This window comes from Phyllostomus discolor, chromosome 5 (assembly GCF_004126475.2).
Source record: "Phyllostomus discolor isolate MPI-MPIP mPhyDis1 chromosome 5, mPhyDis1.pri.v3, whole genome shotgun sequence".
Lineage (NCBI taxonomy): Eukaryota > Metazoa > Chordata > Mammalia > Chiroptera > Phyllostomidae > Phyllostomus > Phyllostomus discolor.
In genome coordinates this window covers 38136486-38157143 of record NC_040907.2, presented here as the reverse complement: position 1 = coordinate 38157143, position 20658 = coordinate 38136486, and the positions used below count along the sequence as shown (strand labels likewise).

Genomic DNA, 20658 nt, shown 5'->3' with positions numbered 1-20658 from the left:
AGGGTTTTTTCTTGCTATCCAGATCCAGGAAGATCACCTTCAAAGAGAAGAGCCCTTCGTCATGAATTAGAATTGAGCCCAAACCTCTTTCAGTCCGCTACACATATTATTTTTCTGCCTTTCCCCATGTAGTTTTTTCCACTTGAGTACCCTTCTCCCTTCCCACGTCCTCCAAGTCCCCATACCAAACTATGGAAGTACTGGGCACCCCAGAGGTCACCACCTCCATAAAGCTTTTCCAGATCCACAGACTCAGAGGGATTGCTCTCTCCTCCACACTCCGTGAGCATTTAGTCTTTACCTCAGCTCTAATCCATCCTACTTCACCTAGAATTATGGTCATCACAGTGGACATCTGGTCTCCCGTGAGGTTAAGTTTCTGGAGGACAATAGCTGGACCTCGACCATCTCTGCGTCACCCAGCACCCAGAGAAGAATCAGCACTCAGTTAATGTCTAATGCACAAAAGTGAAGAGAACTGAATTGGAACACTTGGGGTCTATTTTATCATTCTGAACACTCTCTGGTCCCAGCTACAGTTATTTGTTGAAAATTGGGAGATTTCTGTGCATTTATAGACATGAATTGGAGGACCATCTGAAGTGATGCAGAGGACTGTGGTCTCACGGGCTCTCTCCTTTTGAGGGATTTAGGACTTGGGATTTAGGACAGTGCGCACTTGTGCTTTGGTTCCACCACATTCACAGCACTCAGTACGCCTTCACACACTCAGGCCAGTATTGAACAGTTGCTTTGGCAAGTTGAAGAATCTTTATTGTGTCCCCGCTGTCCTGTCTTCTTTCTAAACCTCAGCCCTTAAAAGGGAGACCAAGGAGGCATTTGTGGAACCACAACAATGATATTGATGGTAATAGCCCACACTTCCATGGCATTTTCTTCAAGCCAGGCACAGTTCTGAGTGCTTACTCACGAGTCCTCTCCACGGGGTAGGCGCTCCTCTATAGTGGGATATCCCATCATGGTTCTAGGTACCAAGGCATCTTAACCAAAGTCACACAGCTAGCTGGGCGTAGAGCCAGGACTCGGGCCTTGAAGTTAGAGATGGGGTTTGAATCTCAACTTGTTACTTACTGATTCTCAGACCCTCTACAAATTACTCAGAGCTGGGCTTTGATTTCCTTGTTTGTAAAATGGAGATCATAATCTCCTCTCTGAGATATGTAGAGATTAAATAACAAATCTGAAAGAGCCTGTGTCTGGTAGATGACTAAAGATAGCTAGTTATAAGAGTAAAATAGCACATTAATAATGTTAACATTGTAGAAACGAAGGCAGAGCCAAGGAGAATGTGTTTTCATGTTAGAAAAATGTCTCCCAAGTGCATTCCTTTATGTCACGTTGTGAAGGTAGTTTGATTCCAGGGTGGAAAAACTCCCCAGTGGGAGTTCACAAGACAGAACCACATTCGACATGTAGCATGGAGACTGAGCGTTCTCCCCGTCACACGAGGCCCTTCCAGCAAATGGCGTTTTTGCTGATCAGATTACTGTGCAGGTGGACACAAATGGGGAAAGAAAACACAAAGATCACACTAAAGCCATCCTAAATGAGCTGATATATTTTAATCATTCTGTATTAGCTTGCTGCATCTTAAAATATTTTGTTTTCAAATCAGGTCACAGCTGTGTGTACTTTAGGCTGTGGCCGTCATAAACAAATATGAGAAGAAGCAGAGTTAAAACAGATGAATACCAATGGTTATTCATTAGTCTGACATAGTTTAACACAATTACCATTAGGAGACTTGCAAAAAAGAAATCTGAGAAACAGAGCTTCAGGGATGAGTTTCTGCATAACCGAATGCACTTTGCGGGTGCCTGGTGTCCAGTTTGGTCAAGGTTATCATTGTTTTTGGGAAGTCAGTCCTCCCCTGCCCCCTAGTAACTCTATTGATAAGATAGTAAAAAGTTTCAGAGCCAAATTTCTTTGAAATATATTCAACAATTGTAAAGTGAGTAACCTCCCCTTCTATGGTAGAATTAGAGATGTGTTACCATGGAAACTCACCCCTCCCGGCCACCACCACTGACTGGTTTTTCAGTCTTTTGCCAGGGAAAGTATTACCATCTTGACTCTCTCCTCTCATCCCTACTCCCTCCTTCACCAATTCCTCATCTCTCTCTAAACACCTGGAGTTCTCCCCATGCTTGGTTCTAAAAACCAGTTCAGTGTATTAAGTACCAATGCCACAGATGACCAACTTGGTAAAGTGCCTTTTCCTAGTGTAAGGGATGCCATATCTAACCACTCAGTATCAGGGCAGCTGCAGAGAGACCACCCTTCAGAAGCCCTACGCCCACGGAGTGCCGGTGCCGTCACACTCTGAGGCATCGTGCACTGAAAGTGGCCTCTACAGTGGAGGCCATGTGTGTGAACCTGTACATTCCTTAACACTCGACTCTCTGGCTGCTTCATTTTCTGATTATAAAATTATTTGCTCAGATCAGAAAAATTTGAGCTAGGAATTCAACTAGGGACACAGGTCAAGAGGTGAAAGCCAGCTGGGTTGCGGGGAGAGCCAAGCCTTGAGGAGCCCTCCTCTTGGTCACTTGGAACTGGGGGATCTGTCCAGATTAGCTGTGGAGCTTTTCCAGAACAGCACGAACCTCCTCGGGATGATAGTTCCAAGGGCCAGGTTTACCCTGCAAGAGAAATAAAAGAACATTCTGAGACTTCTAACTTGCAGGAGATCTGGGCTAGTGATATCCAGGTGGGAGCCATCGGGATGGTGTAGTCTGTGGAAGGTGAGGTGTGCGAGATCACCCAGGGAGAGCATGAGGAGTGGCACCAACATTTCACAGGAAGACAGCACGTAAACAGGAGGAAAACCGGAGGGGATAAAATGAATAGTTTCAAAAGGAGGAAGGAGTCTGTACAAATAAATTTTTCTTCCATACTCACATGTTCAGACTGGCCTTATCTTCTCCACTCCTCACATCAAGTTCTGTTCATTCTGTACCAGAACCACCTCTGCCTCTCCAACCCACTGCCTAGTTCAGCCCTCATCCCCTTCTACTAGGGCAGCTGTCTCACTCCCGACTCTGCCCTGATTTCTCCACTCCATTCTTCACCCAATAGCCAGTGGTCTTTCTAAAGTAAGAATCTGAGCATGCCTCTCCCCTGCTCAAAACTCCTTAATGGCTCTCCTTTGCCCTAAGTCTCCTTGAATCACAATGAAAGTCTGAACCCAAGTGCCCTCAGTTCTCCATTCACACTCTGCCTTAATGTGCTGCAGTGCCTTTGCCCACCCTCTTCCTAATATTTGCAATGACTTTCACTCACCATGCTCACATGGCTGCCTCCTTACCCTGTAGCCCAGAAATTGACACCTCCTCTGAAAAGCCCACAGTTCCCCAGGGGCCGGAAAACTGTCTTGAGAGCTAAATCTGTCCTGATGCCTCCACACTTCTGTTTACATTTTGTCTGTGCTGTTTTTGTGTTATACCAGCAGAAGTGAACCATCACAGCAGGCACTGTGTGGCCAACAAAGTTGAAAATAGTTATTACCTGGCCCTTCATAGGAAAGGTTTGGTGGCCCCTACTCTGGAGTCTCGGCACTTGGGATACCGTAACACTCTATTTGGGTCTTCCTTATCCCCCAGACTGTGAGCACCTTCAAGGAAGGTGTGGGCCATTTTAAGTTCATTCTTGTGTTTTCAGTGTTTGCACAGGGCCTAACCGGGGGTAGGGACACAGTGCCCAGCCTGGCTTGATCTAGCCATCTGAGAACACGTCTTGGGGAGGAGAGAGGAAGAAAGGACCTGAATCCTTGGCACCCTGGGGATTCATCTACAAGTTGTTGGTGTTTCACTTGCACACATAGGGCTAGCCTGACCCATGAGCAGGGGAGTATCCACACGGTTGGGCTTCCACGTGCTCTCCAAGGCTGGAGACCGCCTCAGTGGCTGTCACTCAGTTTCTCTCTCTGAGGAGGCCCACAGTGCTCAGGGGGTTTAGAGGCCCTGCTTATGCCCCTCACCCGAGCCAGGCTGGAAGCCTTGAGAGGAACTCAGTCCTTCTGGAAAGGGAGACTGGACTCAATTCCTGTCTTGAATACCTGTTTCAGCATTTCCAGCTCTGAACTGCTGAGTTTGCTTTCTTCCAGCCTCCTTCAGCCTCACCAGGTTCAGGCCTGCCTCAGAGATCAGGCGCTTCAGACCCTCCCACTCTGGAATCCTCCCATTCGGAGGAGTCAGAGTTAAAATCAGCCTTGTGCAGTGTGACCTTGGGCAAGTCAGTTCCACTCTCTGAGCATTGTTTATAAAATGGAAACAACGCTCTCTGTCTCTCAGCTCCAGACTAATCCAGGGCTGGGCCAATCTTTCTGGGTTCAGAAGGCTGCCAGGAGGCTCCAGCTCCAGTCTAAATACTAGGGACTTTCTGTGCATTATGTCATCCCCTGTGACAGGGGAGCCAACATCCTCATTTTGCAGAAGAAGAAACTGAAACTCCAAAAAAGAAAACTTGCCCATGGTCATATGGCTAGTAAATGGTTGGGCAGCAATTTGAACCCAGGTCTACCGGATACGAAGCCCTTTGCTCTCCCTGGGTCCCTGCCCCTGGGGTGGGGGTGGGGGTGAGGGCAGCCACCACCTTGTAGAGGATCCTGCCCTCCTGGAGCACGTAGAGCCTTTCGGGCAGTGCCGCATAGAGCTGGCTGCTCTGGTTCTTCATTGTGTCCACCACCACGGGGCACTGGGGGCTCCTCTCCAGCAGCAGGTGAGCTGCCTGGAGGCGGTCCTGGAGGTTCCGGTGATTCCTGATGACCACGTTGTTCTTAAAAGCCCAGCCATCTGTAAGACAAAGGCCAAGCAGTGGGCGTCACAGGCATGGCACACACTCCTGCAGGCCTGAGTCCCTACCCCTCACTTTAAATGGGGCGGGTCGCAGAGACAGGAGCCCTCAGCCATGATCTGGCCCAGTTTCCTACAGGGTCCAGCACAAATAATGCTCCCTTTTTTATTACAAAATCATAACATGTAATTCTGTAACAACAATATCACAGTGGAGCACACTATATGGCATTTTATGTAAAATGTTCAGATTAAAACTATAAATTATTACATCCCCATTATTACCCTACCAACCACACTCAAGCAGGCCTTACTTCTGCCAGACCGTGCATTATGGGTAAATGCATGAGATCACATAGGGAGTTAGTGGCTGACGCAGAACCAAAGCCCATGGCTCCGGACTTCCAGACATCCGCTCTTCAATGACGCAGTCCAACGAACCAGTGCTTCTCAAACTTTCATGTGCCAGAGAGTCACTCAGGGACCTCACTGAAGGAAGATTCTGGTTTAGTCTGTCTAGGGTGGCACTGAGTCTAGCTAGCTCCCCGGATGCTCAGGCTGCTGGTGCTTGGACCACACTTAGAGACAAGGATTGAGAGCAGCATTTCTTTACATGTGAGCTGCCCAGGCCAGCAGCAGCAGCATCGCCTGAGAGTTTGTTAGCAAGGCAACTTCTCAGGCCCCGCCCTACCTAGATTGTCCAAGAATGAGGCCTAACAATCTGTTTTAACAGCCTTCCAGATGATTCTAACACATGCCAAAGTTTGAGAACTAGTCCTCCAGAGTCTAGACAAAATTTCCCTCTTCCAGTTATTCTCCACCAGAGTGCTCCTTCCAAAATGCAAATCTGACTGTGTCACTCTCCTGCGTAGATGTTTCAGTGGCTCCTGGTGACCTTCAGAATAAATCCCATGCTCCTCAGTATGGCCCACCAGGTCTTTAGTGAGCTGGCCCATCTCTCCAGTCTTCCTCCAGCTATTTGCTCCAGTGAGGTGGGTGTAATACTTGGGGCTCCTTGACCCACTTGCCCTCAAGCTGTCTCTCACTCACATCCTTTTCATCACAGCTCCTGCCTCCAGCTACAGTGGGAGTAGAGCAGGACTTTCTATTTTCTTGTTTGGCTACTGTGACTTCTGCTGCAGCAGAAGGGTGAGATCGACTGACAGCCTCGTGTGATAAGCCGTTCAGGGTGAGCTTAGAGCCAAGTACAGCTGCTAGCCTGGCAATGACCCTCATTTTCATCCTACGCAGTCTTCCTGCCCCTGATCTTACTATGTTCTATGTCGTCATCCAAGAATCTCCGAGGATGATTTGATCATATGTTTTTCTCTACTTAAACACCAATTACAAGACCAACTCCTTAGCATAGCATTTAATCATCTCTGTCATCTCTCCCCACCTATGTTTCCAGTCGTGGCTGCTAGTCCCTCCACATCTAGCCAAAGTGGACTCCTCCTCAAATGATGCTGACACCTCTCTGCCCTTTCTCCTAACAATCCTTCCATGTATGAAATCCTACATGTCCTTTTAAAGCTCAGCTCTACCCCGGAAGGTGTAGCTCAGTAGATTGAGCGTGGGCCTGCGAACCAAAGGGTTGCTGGTTTGATTTCCAGTCAGGGCACATGCCTGGGTTGTGGGCCAGGTCCCCAGGAAGGGGGCATGCAAGAGGCAACCACACATTGATGTTTCTTTCTCTCTCTCTCCTTCCCTTCTCCTCTCTCTAAAAATAAATAAATAAAAATCTTAAAAAATATAAAAATAAAAAGTAAAAACAAAGCTTGACTCTAACACAGGGCTTCTCAACATTGGCCCTGTGGACATTTTGGGCTAGATCATTCTTCATTGTGAAGGGCCCTCCTGTGTGGTGTAGGGTGTTGAACAGCATCCCTGGCCTCTCCTCACTAGATGTCAGTAGCACTCCCCCAGCTTTCAATTTGTGATGACCAAAATATTCCCACCCCTGGCTGGTGTGGCTCAGTTGGTTGGAGCATCATCCTGTGGACCAAAAGGCCATGGTTCAAACCCCAGTCAGGGCGTATACAGGAAGCAACCAGTCACTTTCTCTCTCACATCGATGTTTCTTTCTCTCCCTCCCTCTTTCTCTAAAAGAAATGAAAAAAAAAAAGTCCTCAGGTAAGGATAAAAAAAAATCTCCAGATATTGCCAAATGACCCCTGGAAGACAAAAATTCCTCTGAGTTAAGAATCACAGCTCCAACATCCTCTCCTCCAGGAAGGGTTCCCTGACACAGTAAGCTGTATGGTTTTGGTCAAGCTCTTTAAAATCTCTTTAAATTCTCAGTTTTCTTATTTGTTAAATGGGATTAATAGAAACTATTCACTAATAGAACCTGCTAAGCAGATGGCTGTGAGGTTTATATGAGATAACATGTATGGAATTCCCGGTACTCTGCCTGGTTCATAGAAGCTGCTAAAAAAAATATTGCTTTATTTTGTCTGGCTGCCCAAAAATAACAGACAGGTTGGAAAGAACCCAGTTTTTATTATATATCACCGATTTTCTAATTTTGCTCTGGAGATGTTCCTCTCACCCCTAAACCAAGCCAATTAAAGCTGCTTAACTTTAAATAGAAAGGGATTTTCAACTGGCCTCACTTGCCAGAGTGCCCTTCTGCCTGCTTACAGGAGGTGGCGCTCATTAGCTAATAGACCCACAGATTGGAAAAAAAAGACAACAATAAATTGCTACGTCCCCTTCTACCTGCCTGCCCCATTTCTCAGGAGCCGGGAACCCAGCTAATGTGGTCCTGGGTTCTTTGGAAGCTGCATGGCCTGTGTTCACAATAATAGTTGCCTCCCAGGGTAATATAAGTTGCTTAAGCCCATCAGCAGAATTTGCTTCACCTTTTCAGTGCTTCAAAGTCTTTCTCCCAAGAAAAACTAGTATTTAAAGTATTTACTACCTGCCCCAAGACATCAAAACTTTGTATATGACAATAACACCAGCTTCTTTTGCATCACGGTTAGGCAGTAACTGTTGTCCACCCTTTGCTCAGTGGAGCTTCACAGCAGCCTCTAATGGGGGCCAGGCAGAGGCTCCTCCCCATCCTGCACCTGAGAACAGGGAGGCCCAGACAGGAGCACTGACTTGCCTGTCAACTCCAACTGTGAACTCCTTAGAGGTAGGAACTGCGTGTATCTTTTGCCTCTATATCCGCAGGCCCAGCACAGAGGTGGGCACACAGCAGGCACATGGTAAATATTGCCGAATAGGTGGTTCTGTGAGATCAGAGTTGTTATCCCAGTTCAGTGGCTCAGAAGCCGGCATGGAATGTAAGTTCCTCCAGGTTGTGTGTCCAGCATGTGATGGGGCCAAGACTCACATTCAGGCCTGAAAATCCAGAGTCTGTTCCTTGCTCCACACCTCGTGCTTCCCCACAATTTGCCTGGAGAAATGTGGTGTGTGGGAAGAAGGAAGCCAACTGACTGGGCCACAGACCACAGGCCTCCTAGAATCAGTGGACCTCCTAGAGTTAGATTCTCATAAGGAGTGCGCAACCTAGATCCCTCACATGCACAGTTCACCACAGTAGGGTTCGCATTCCTTTGAGATCTAATGCCCCTGCTGATCTGATGGGAGGTGGAGGTCAGGGAATAATGCAAGCGATGGGGAGCGACTGTAAATACAGATGAAGCTTCACTCACTGGCCCATCTCCTGCGGTGCAGCCTGGTTCCTAACAGGCCACAGACTGGTATTGTTCGTGGGCCTGGGGTTGGGGACCCCTGCTCTAGGACCTTGTTACCGCTCCATGTGTGGACACTGAACCAGCAGTCTCAAAATCATGGGGGGAGCTGGCAAGATGTGGCAAATCTCAGACCCCTCTGAAGTCCTACTGAGCCAGAATCTGCATCTTAGTAAGATTCCCAGGTGATTTAAATGCAAACATTAAAGTTTGAGAAGTGCTGCCCAAGACAGTTACGTCAGCGCTGGCTGAGCTTCAGCTGTCCGTGGCGACGACATCAGGGCATCATCTCCTCTCTGCCACGGAGACCACAGACACCTGTGAGTATCCAAGTTCTTTTTCTTTAACTGATAGCTGCTGCTGCTTTCAAAGGGATATTTGACAAACAGGTACATAGTGCTTGTATTTGTTCTTCTGGTACCTATGCTCTTTACATTTTATTATGGAAATTTTTAATTTTATTTTTGTATTGATTTTTAAGGAAAGACAGAGAGAAACGTCAATTTATTGTTTCACTTAGTTATGCATTCACTGGTTGCTTCTTGTATGTGCCCTGACCAGGGATTGAACCCGCAACCCTAGTGTATCAGGATGGCACTCTAACCAATTGAGCTACCTGGCCAGGGTGGAAATTTTTAAGTACACATAAAAGCTGAGAGCACTGTATGTACCTATTACCATACGCTAATATTTTAAGTTGCCCCAAAGTCTTAATGAGGATAGGAAGTGCCAGTTGAAGAACACAGTATTAACTTAAAAGCAGTTCTCAAACCTTTGGGTGCATATAAATCAAGATGCAATGGGCCCGGGGTAGGGCCCTGGAATACACATTTTCAACAAGCAACGCAGGAGGCACTGACACCCAGGGGCCTAGGACTGGACAGCACTGGAGAAAGTGCTGCTGGACCAACTTTGCTCATGATTAATTAATAGCAATCTCTATACTTACAACATACAGATAAGCCAGCAAGTCCAATACTGGCCTAAAACACTCATTCACCCAATGCTTATGAGCTCTAAGTCTGTGACGTGGACTCTGCCTGATGCTGGCCGACAAAGATGAGTCTTGCAGGAAGGCGGGTGTGTAAACGACATCTGTTCTACTTGGCTATCCAATCCTTCTTGCCTTCTTTAATGTGTGGGTTTAAGAGTTGATCCCCATGACAGCCAAGGAGAGAAATGTATACCTGACGATTTTGTAAAGTTCATGGGGCTTAGACCAAGCTGTAGAAGTTTCAGGGAGGGATGTGCCTGCTCATGGCAAGGAAGGGCTTTCTCACAAACAGAGCTGTTGGCAAAGGAGCAAAATTTCCCATGAAGTAATAAAGATGGGTGACCGCCTGTCAGGGGCTGAAGAGAGGATGCCTGTCCCAGGTGAAAATCGGGCCTGGGGACGTGATCCTCAGCGTGTGCCCGCCACCCCCCCAGTGGCTTCAGCATCCCCTGGAGTTTGTTAGAAACACAAATTCTCAGGCTCCGCCCCAGAACTAACGCAAACTCTGGGGCGGAGTCCAGCAGTGTGTTTTAACAAGCCTTCAAGGTGATTCTGGTGGTCACTGAAGCTTGGGAACCACTGACAGAGATGAACCACAATGCACTTTTGAGCTCAGAAAGTCTTAGGATGGATTTCACAAGTCACTGAACAGCAGCCATTGCACTTGTGGCATTTCAGGTCTAAATTCTTGGTAACTGTGTTTATCTCAGCTGCTCGCCCTTGATTTCCCTATTTATCCATTCAGAATGTCAGATGCTCCCCCAGCTAGACCCTATCACTCCAGGTTTTCTGCTCTGTGTTCCTAGTTGAAAGCACAGATTGAAGTCAGCAAACGATGGATAAACCTAGCAGGGACTGGGAGATGGTGGGGGAATGGGGCCCTTTCCCTCTCCCCTCCTATACCTCTCCCCACCCCCAACCCTGGGGGGAGGGGAGCAAGAGAGGGCAGGAGGAGGTGGGCACAGGGAATCTTGCATACCTGATGCGTGTGCTTCTTCAATGTAAATGATGAGAAAATCTGCTACGGAACTAAAGTCTTCAATAAGTCTCTTGAATTGGTCAAATTTGAAAAGAAATGAAGGTCAGGTACAACTTCCAAAATTCAGCACCAGTGGCCTGTTGCCTGAAACAGAATTGAAACCGTCACCATCCAATAATCTACACACAGCAGTTGTTTTGCAAGCCCCACCTTCACTCCTGCTTCAATCCTGTTATATTCCCCCCGCCCCCGCGCTCTATGTTGGATTGAGGGCACAGTGAGGAGCTGAAGCATAGACAGCATGGCTTAGCAGAAGCTGGAGCCAGTTTACCCTTGTATAGAATGAGGGGCTTTATCAGGTGGTCTTAGCGGACCACCTGCAGTTGCTGGGTGGGAAAGAAAAGAATGATAAAAAGAGTCCCTTTCATGCAGTTTATAAGGCGAGCACATATCCATTCTTTCACGTGATGTGATCAGTATACCACAAGGTAGATAACTTTTCCCCTGTTTTATGGACAAACTGAGGTTTACCGTCTTGTTTCATATCACACAGCAGACCGGTAGTGGAGCTGAAATGAACGCTCTGGCTCCCAGATTTTCATTCAGTGCTCTTTCCACTCAGAGAACTCCGTGTCCTCATCCACAAATGAACATAGTAATAATACTTACCTTACATGATTGTTATGAGAATTAAAGAAATTAACACAGACAAGTGGTTAAAATGGGCCTGGTCCATGGGAGGTGCTCAATGATGTCAGCTGCTGTCAGTAGCTCTTACCTGCTCCCCGAGCTATGAAGTGGGAGGTGGCAAAAGGGACTCCACAAGGGGACAAAATACTGGGAGCAGGGCCACCGACATGATTTGCTGAGTCCGTTGCAAAACAACTAAGCAAGCCCCTTGTTCAAAAAGTGGGGGAAAGTTCCATTTAGTATATTAAAATACAAAGATTTTTCTTATCTTCTGTGGCCTCTCTCTTGCCCTGGCATGGTACTTTTTAGCTGCTATTTAATGTTGTGTAAATGAGGTAATTTCAAGTTGTGACAAGTGTTATGAAAGAGACTATAAAGGAGCCACCTACTTTAGACAGGTGGGCCCAGGAAGGCCTCTGATGAGAGGCCATTTAACTGGGGAAATGAAGACTAGCAATGTGCCAGAGGGGACAGAGGGAGGAGTAGGGCATTCCAGACAAAGGGACTCCTGTATAAAGGCTCTGAGGAGGGACAGACAGAGCTTGGTGTGTTCGAGGACCGGCAAGGCCAATGTGGCCCCAGCCAGGCTGGGGTGCAGTGAGAGTCGTGGCGGGAGGGGCGGGTATGGGCCAGAGTGGGCAGGCTCTCTGACACTGTGAAGAATCTGACTAGGACGTCAAGAAGATACAAACCAAGAATGGTGGATATCTGTTACAATTTTGGCTGCCCAGCTCCTACCTCTCCTTCCTACTTGGAATTCCCTCTTTTGTGTACTACTTGTTGATGGGAGAGTGTGCCCAGCCTTGCACTAGGGAAGACAGAATGACCAGGTCTGCTCTCTGCCCCCGGCAGCCAGGGCACAGTCAGTGACTCACGCAGGACTGACTGGACCCTCCCACACGGATCTTTGGTTCTGCAGTCACTGAGACGGCAGAAGTCATACATGGTCCACTGGAGGTTCTCCTGTCAGGAATGGTGGAGTCCTACAGTGTTGATGGTTTCCCATGGCAACCACATGGATGGCAGCATCCAGGCCTGACTGCTGATGCTAAAAGACAGACGAGGCTCAGTGCTCCATGTGGTTGGTTCTGGAACTCCTACAATACTTTTCTAATACATTCCTTCGTCTATGGATGTGTGTGTGACCAAGAAAACCAGAGTGAGCTTCTGTTGCTTGCAAGCCAGCACTCTGACTGCTACAGTAGGGCTGTACAATGAAAACAAATGATCAGATTTACACAGAAGATCACTCTGGCTGCTCAATGGGAAAGGACTGATGTGGAATGGAAGTGGCAATGAGAAATACAAGGGGTGAGGGGACATGAGCTGGGGTGTGGGCAGTAGAGAAGGGAACACTGGAACTGATGGGACTTGCTGGTGGAAGGGGGGCAGAGGGCATCTTAACCTGCTTGTGGTTTAGTTGGTCAGTTAGTCCCTCTCCCACTGCTGCAAAGGATTTGAAGCAGCTTATACATATGAAAAATATTAAATAGAAATTTTTTAAAAATCATGCCCCTCTGGAAGGCAGAGAAGAGGGAAATGTGGAACACAAATAAACAGGCATTAAGGACCCTGCATTCATTATAACTGAGCTAATATTTGACTCAGTTTCTGGTGACCAATTACAAGGGGAGACAATTGGTTATGTATTTCTCACTTATCAGTACAGGAGGAGAAAGCAGGCCAGTTTCTCTGGAGATACAGAGTCCTCCTTGTCTGTGGCTCTGAGATGTTCTCATAGGAGGCCATACAGGGTATTGGTTGATTGCACAGAGTCCTCACCCATGTGACAGGGTCACCCAGGACAACATAGGAGAAGCTCAGAGGCCAGTCACAGCCAAGTGGCTGGCCATTGGCCTCCAATGACCTCAGGGAGTCACCCGTCAGATAAGAATCCAAGAGTTAAGGTCAGGACTAGAGTTAAATATTAGCTGTCTGGAATTTGTTTTTCCTTGAAAAAAGAAAAAAGACTCAACATCCACTGATTAGGCCCTTAGAAGAGACAGAGCTGTTAGTTTATCTATATGTAGTGTGGTCAGTGCAATGATCAGTACTGAGGGCAAAGTTTAAACTCAGTTCGCTGCTTTCCTGGTAGCAGAGAGGGGAAAAACGAGTACAAGGGGTAGGGGTGCCGCGGGCTGACACCCCGCCTGGCCACAGGCCATGGTGCAGAGAACACCATTTCAAGGGTGTTGGGCAAGAACTGTCCACCCTGAGTCGCTGGTACAAATGGGAAAAGCTCTGTGGTAGCACTGGACTCAAACCTACCGTCACAACCCCCAGACCCCCGCACTGGGCTCTCAGAGCAGGGAAAGCCCATTTATAATTACTGGATGACATCTCATAAATGTGCTTGGAGAGATTTTAAATAATATTAAATAAGGGCTAAAACAAATCAGGTTGCAGATTAACTCCCAGGTACCTAGAAAAGAAATCATCAGACTTGCCTTCTACCAAAATACACTGGTTAATCAATGTTCTGCTGTGTGTGAGTGTCCTAAGGCATGTGTATGTCGTGTGTGTGCATGTACATGCAGAGGATAGGAGTGGCTGAGAATTTCTCTGAGCATCTGCCATCTTAATAAGAAAAACTGCACTAGCTGAGAATCAGGAGGCACAAATTCTAGTTCTGGCTCTATAAGAACTTGCTGTGTGACTGAGCAAGTAATTTACCTCTCTGAGCCTTTGTATCTAAACAATGAAAGAGCTGCTTTAGGTTACCAAAAAGACTCTTCCAGACCTTCCAATCTGTGACTCTAAAATGAGCTCGGATTTATACCCAAAGCTTATAAACAGAGCTTTTTAGTGACCTCCTGGGTTTCCAAAGCAGTTACAGGATGTCTTTCTAATAAGTAGACCTGATCGTGTTAACTCTTTGCTTGAAAATCTTTCTAGAACTCACCTGTACCCTCTGGGTAAAATCTACTCTTTGGTAAGACACAGCAGGCCCCCTAAGCTCTAGTCCCTGATGGTGTCTCCAGCCTCATCCTTCACTGCTTCATGCCTCCCACACCCAACTCCTGCCAAACTGACGGATGCTCCTCCCCACCTCAGACCTCTGCTGCCCCTCCCCTCTGTCCTGCTCTGCCCCTCTCCCCTGCTTCCTCACCCACCCCAAGGCTCCACCCTCCCTAGACAATCAGCTCACCATCCTCTTCTCCAGGAAGTGTTCCTCTGACTACCCCCCTATCCCGCCCTGCTTCTCCCAGAACCCTCTGGCTCCATGTCTCACTATGCCATCTCCCTCTCTGGATTACGAGAGCTGCCAGGACAGAGACCAGTTATGCTGATTTCTGTACCACAAGCACCTGTTATTTCAGGGACTCTGGATCAAGGTGCTGAAAGCCAACCCCATTTCATAAATAGAGTGTTCTTTTGTCTTTCAGTCTCCTTCTCTCCTCTTCCTTCAGGCTCAGACACAGCAGCAGAAAAACAGGGATAAATAGAGCAGTCTTCCTAAAATGCACACTGGCTCACTGAAAATGAGCAATTAAAAGGGGCAAGTAAATTCTGTGAACTGACCATGAGGCAAGTTGTCTTTCATGGAATCGATTGCTAGATAATTCATATTCAGCACATCCACCTGGTTCTACCACAGTGCTTGGCACATAGTAGATGCACAATAAAAGTTAGTTGTTATTCTCATTGCTCTTATTATCAGTGGTCACTTGGTAAATGTTTTTTGAGCAAATAGAGGTCATTTGTATACCCTGGTTTCAAGTCATGAGCAAAAACTCTTGGCTTTCCTTTTTCCTTGAAACATGTTCCCCTTTTCCATTCTCAGGAAAAAAACCTTACTCATTCTTCAAGGCCTAGTTCCAAAGCCACCTCCTTCAGGAAAACTTCCAAGCCCTGGAGGCAAAGTTCATGCCTCTATAGCCTCCCCCAACTCACAGAACTGTAAGAATTTGTTTATTACATCCATCTGTTCTGTAGAACCATAAACTCCTTGAGCGAAGGAGCAAGCTCTTACTTAACTCTGTGACCCTGACATCTAGCTGAAGACCAGGCACATAGGAGGTGCTCATGAATGTTGAGGTGCTGTGAAAAAAAATGGGAAGAAGAAAGCCCTGATTCTGGGACTGACTCAGCCCATCGTCGGCTCTGTTACCTTTGCCTCTCAGTTTTCTCCATTTCCTCCCTAAAATGAGAGGCCTGGATTAGGTCAACATTTCCCAAAGGCTGTTCTTTGGAACCATCAATATGATGACAGGCATTTCCTCTGGTGGAGAGCGGGGAGGTGTGTGTGTTAGGAAAATTTGTCAATGTTTGGGAAATTTGTTCAAGTTTTGTTTGTTTGTTTTTAAGCTTCGAGTCTGCTCAGAGCCTTCTATATGTTCATGTTCACTATGAATATCCAAGAGGAGGGGATAGGGTGCATGGATTCCCAAAGTACTTTTTGACCAGGGGACTTCATGTACTAAGGCATATCCATGGGATTTGTGTTCCAAAGGACACTAGATTAGTCAACTGCCTCAGGGACCTTCTCTACTGTGCCCTGGGAATTCAGTGATGAATCAGATACAGCCCTGTTGCAAGACATAACCATTCACCAAGAAGAAAACACTTGTGCTTAGGCCGTCTGAGGCTGGGGAGGGAGACCAGAGTCCAGGGAGATGTGCAGACAGAGAGTCATGAACGCACAACAGAGAGAGTGCATGACCAGCTGTAAGCATCTGAGATGGTTTCACAGATGGGGAGGCAGAACAGCAAGACCCTGATGATGAAGGGTATTTCAGCTTTTGGCAGTGGTGTGGAAGAGCCAACAACTTCAGCAAAGACAGAGAAGGAAAAGTGCAAGGGATATATAAGATCCGACAGTTGTCTGCAGGCAGTGAACAAGAGGGGAAGCTTACAAGTGAAGTTGGAAAAACAAAAGCTGGAGTCAGTACAGAAGGACCTTGAGCACAAATCACAGCCCAGGGAGGACCTTGAGCATTCATCCTGAATGCAGAAGGGGGGCTGCCAAAATTTGGTGAGTTGGGGTGTCCTCGGTTCAGGGATGTGCTTGTGGAAGGGTAATCTGGCAGATATTTACAAGCTGGGCTGGAACAGAGGGCACGAGGGGGAGGAAGAAATTCTGGCAGGAAGAGTGGCTGTTAGGACAAAAGGAAAAAACTGATCAGAGAGGTCTTTAAGAACCCAAGTAGACAGAGCTGGTTTGCCTGGAAGAGTCAGAGATCTTCACAAATATTTACTGAGCACCTACCATGAGTCAGCAGTGGCCATGGGGGTGCAACAGGGGGTTAAGAGCTGTGGTCTCCACCTGCACAGAGTTTGCAGGCTAGTGAGGGCAAAAGACACTAATCATATACCCCACACATAATTACAAACCAGGACAGGTGTAATAATACAGAAAAGTTTAGGAAGTTCAGTATACAAGGGGGGTTAACCTAGTCCAGGGGAGATGGGGTTAGCTTGTCACAGGAAGTGTCACTGAGTAGAAGCCTGAAGGATGAATGGGAGTTGACCAGGCAGAGAGGGGCTCGAAGTGCATCTCAGGCAGAAGCGACCGTGCGGCAACAGCAGTGCCAGAGGAGCTGAAGGCCAGAGGGGCTGGTTTGTGGTTTCAGTGCCTGTGAACATGCTGATGACACTCAGAAAAGCAGAATCTAGGAAAAGTCCTGGTTTCAGGAGGTAGGAAGAAGCCAAGAAGCCAAAAAGGGACCTGGAGTAGTAGAAGAATTCAGGACTTTCCAACACACCTCCCACCCACATTGAACATCCCCACTCCAAGCACCGCTCCAGCGGTATCAGCCTCCTGACCTTGCATGAAGTCCCAAATGTTACACGTCTGTCCTGAGAGGCGAACCACAGGGCAGTTTGGGGCTAGACCCCCTTCCTCAGTCTTGTCCTCCAATCGTTGCCAACGAACCTTCAGGAGAAACCAGAAATACTGGATGCCAAAGAGGGTTGGAACCCAGTTTTCATAGGAGAAGTGTGGGTTCTTCCCGTTCATGGCCAAGATGCGCTGCTTGACTCTCTTGGGAAACAGTTTTAGTTGTACTTTGCCCAAGGCCACATGCAGGACCACCTGCAAAAGTACCCAGAGCTTCTTCAGCCACAGCCCTGGCTGGACCAGCCCCATCTCAGCACAGCCAGACCTGCCTCTGAGGCTGACAGACAGAGACGCTGCAGCTGGGCCCTGCTGGGCGGAGCTGAGCAAAGGTGTAGGGTGGGAGTAGCCAGCTCTGGGCAGTGGGAAGGTACCAGGACACAAGGTGTCTGCCTTCCTGTCAATGGAATGGAAAATTTCAAACCAAGTGCTCAAAGGTCTGTTGTAATCATTATCACTTCTGATTCTTTGCCTTAACCTTTGGGAGATTATTGGACCAGAAGACTTCAGATCTTAAATTCTCCCCCTGATAAATTTTGAAGAACAAACACTTTAAAAGATCACACTTAAAGGGATTCTGTGGTCATTTAGAAAGGCTCTGCTACAAGCAATTAAGTTCTTTTTCTTTTTTCTTTTTTTAGATTTTATTTATTTATTTTTAGACAGAAGGGAAGGGAGGGAGAAAGAGACGGAGAGAAACATCAGTGTGTGGTTGCCTCTCACGCACCCTCTACTGGGGACCTGGCCTGCAACCCAGACATGTGCCTTGACTGGGAATCCAACCTGAGACCCTTTGGTTCTCAGGCCAGCACTCAATCCACTGAGCCACACCAGCCAGAGCCAAGCAAGTAAACCCTAATGTTAATTATTCTTTTAATAAAGTAAATATTTCTCTTAATAATGAAAGATTTTTTTCCACTCGTAGCTTCTAGCTGGTGGTTAAATGTTTCTGGGGTCATGGCTCTTCCAGGAGGATTTGGGTCTGGAAGCTCCCCAAGCAGAGGCAGAGGTGGGGCCTTTGACTTCCCTTAGTACTGGGGGCAGAGTGAAAATACCGCACTCTCTGACCACAGTCGGGTGGGAGTCTGGAGTGGGGAAGAAACAAACAAAAAATTACCACTCTGTTTTCAAAAAGTCTTTGAAGTCCACTGTTTTGTCTTTAAAGATATATGTCATTTGACTCAGATACAGACAACAAACTGATGGTTGCCAGACGGGAGGGGGCTTGGGTACAAAAGGTAAGGAGGTTAGGAAGTAAAAATTGGCAGTTACAATATAGTCACGGGGATGTAAAGTGCAGCCTATCTCAGTTCTCCCTCGCCCACACATGGCTTCAAACAATGTTAGCTCTTAATATCAGGTACATAAAAAAGGAAGAGAGGTCTACTCGTTGAGACACCAAAAGAAGATTAAAGTGGTACCGACTGCCCACCCCTTATCTGCAACCCCTGGAGCTGGGATGAGATGCTCTCCCAGTTGGGATGCTACCACTCATGGGGCATTGAAGACACCTTCGGGAGCATGGCTCAGCTGAGTGGCCTCTAGATTTCCTCTTCACAGAAAGCCAGGAGACTCAGTCGGGATCACATGTGGCATCTAACAAGGCTCAGACTTTTCAGCGTGTCCCCTCTACCCCCTTTCCTGTCCATCAGAGCAAGTTCAACAGCTTCCCTTCACCCCTTCTCCTTTCCCCATTCTATCTAAGTGAGGGTGGGTGGGTTCTGTCTCTCAGTGGTTCATTCCTCCCTCAGAGCAGGAGAGGTCTGATTAGAATCCTCCAAGTGGGCTCACCTACCTTACCATACTTGGGCAGACAGGTTAAGGAAACCTGAACATTTGAACTCAGAATTTTTCAACTTTGACACCAGTGGTATTCTGAACTAGACACTGCATTATAGGATATCTAGAAGCACCATGCCCCGAGCACCTCACAAGTTGTGGCAACCAAAAATGTCTTCAGACATTGCCAAGTAAATATCCCCTGGAAACAAAATAGTCCCCAGTTGAGAATCACTGTTTTAGTTAAACCAGTATGGTTATCTTCGATTCTTGTCTCATTTTGAGCCAAATCTTACATGTCACTATAACTGATATATCAATATAACTTTTACTTCTGTTTCCAAGAGAAGAAACATACAGTCTAGGTGTCGTCATCTCCTCCCAGGACACACACACTTATCACTAGCCACAGGGTTGTTGCTGCCACCGGACTGGCGAGCAGTACAGTTCCAAAATACCAACATGAGAGCCGCTTCCTGGGGCTACTCGTGGCACCACCACGCCTTAGTGTGGGTTGCTCTTGCTGCATTGGCAAGCGTGAATCCTAGGACCAGGCATGAAGGACAGGGGTTGTACGGCAGTGGAGCAAAGAGAGCCCTTGTGAGGACCCTTTTCCCAGCAGCCACTTCCAAAGGCATTTGGTTGCTTGATCCTGCAACATAGTTTGGATGTTACATGAGATATCTGCGGAGTGGCTCTCTGAGGGGGAAAAGGAAGAAACATGTTCTCAGCAGGTGTTAGCCCCATTGGTCAAAGATTTGCCCCCTGAGGCATTAACCACTCCCTATAGCTGCACCACTGGGTTGTAACTGTTTGGGTGCTGAGTGGTCCCAGCAGACCCCTGACCCCACAGTACCAAGACACAACCCCTGATGCAGAAGGTAAGAAGCCTCAGGTATGGGCTGGAGGTGAAACTCGTTTAGGTTCTACCTGCTGAAGCCAGAATAAGATCAGTGGTGGTGAAATAAGTAGCAGGCGAGGCCAGAGGATCTGAAACGGGGTCTAAGAGGTGTCTAACATGCCTGCACACCTGAATTTGTGCCTTGAGGTTCATTTCCGGTACATATTCAGCCAAAGTACCCTGCACGTACTCTAAGCCTCAGCTTTCTCTTTATAAATGGAGGATCAAGCTTACAGGATTGTTCTGAGAATTAGAAATCTTGCATGTGTAAAGCCTAATTATGATGTGAGTTCAATAGATAAACTATAATTGTATTACATAATATACTTTATACAATTAATACATATAAATACATAAATAAATGTATTAATGTATACATTTGTATAAATACACACACTATATTTAGAGTCTTTCCAGTTGACAACAAAAGCCCATTGTGGTGAGGTCCAAGTTACAGGGTCTATCTTGTGTGGTCTGTGAATTTGGTTTATGCTGCTCAGCCAGCCACTACTTGATCGCTCTACTTAGCTTTCAGTGAGCAACTATTATGTGCCCCACTCTAGGCTGGGCACTGAAGACCCAGAGACCAGAATCATTCCTGATCTTTGTCCTGAAAGCACTCACAGGCCGTCAAAGATAGACAAACAGTAACAATTGTGGTGGTAGAGGCAAGCCCAGGGGATTAAGGGAGTAAAGAAGTTTTAGGAGGTGGGTGCTACCAAAATCTGGAGGGCCACGTAGGCATTAACCAGGCAAAGAGAAGAAGCTGGGCAAAATGTTTCTTACCAGGACCAGTCAGCGCAACTCCACTGTCGTTGGGCCCAGCAGCACTAGAGTTGGGGGTCAGTCGCCTTACGGGTCAGTCGCCCTATGGGGACCCTGGGGTGAGTGAGCCAGTCCTTACTGTCGCTCCCAAACAACCCCTCCCCACACTAATGCTAGGCTAAGGCTGATTGTCGTG

The 20658-nt window shown here is 47.3% G+C and overlaps 1 protein-coding gene across 5 annotated transcripts; it reads right to left on the bottom strand.

Annotated features, from left to right (window-relative positions):
- Positions 1 to 1477: 1477 nt before the first annotated feature.
- DIO1 (iodothyronine deiodinase 1) lies at positions 1478 to 17392 on the bottom strand. 5 transcript variants are annotated; one of them, XM_028513051.2, is made up of 4 exons: positions 16948 to 17364; positions 10492 to 10635; positions 4615 to 4814; positions 1478 to 2663 (listed from the first exon to the last, which is right to left on the bottom strand). In XM_028513051.2, the coding sequence occupies exons 1-4, from the start codon at positions 17267 to 17269 to the stop codon at positions 2595 to 2597; spliced, it is 735 nt and encodes a 244-aa protein (XP_028368852.1). In that variant the 5' UTR covers positions 17270 to 17364; the 3' UTR covers positions 1478 to 2594. The 5 variants fall into 5 exon arrangements, 3 of the variants coding, with proteins under 3 accessions (XP_028368852.1, XP_035882022.1, XP_035882021.1); XM_036026129.1 differs by lacking the exon at positions 4615 to 4814 and having other exon boundaries at positions 2577 to 2663; positions 16948 to 17372; XR_004903206.1 differs by lacking the exons at positions 1478 to 2663; positions 4615 to 4814 and adding an exon at positions 15155 to 15222 and having other exon boundaries at positions 10546 to 10635; positions 16948 to 17381.
- Between the last annotated feature and the right edge of the window lie 3266 nt (positions 17393 to 20658).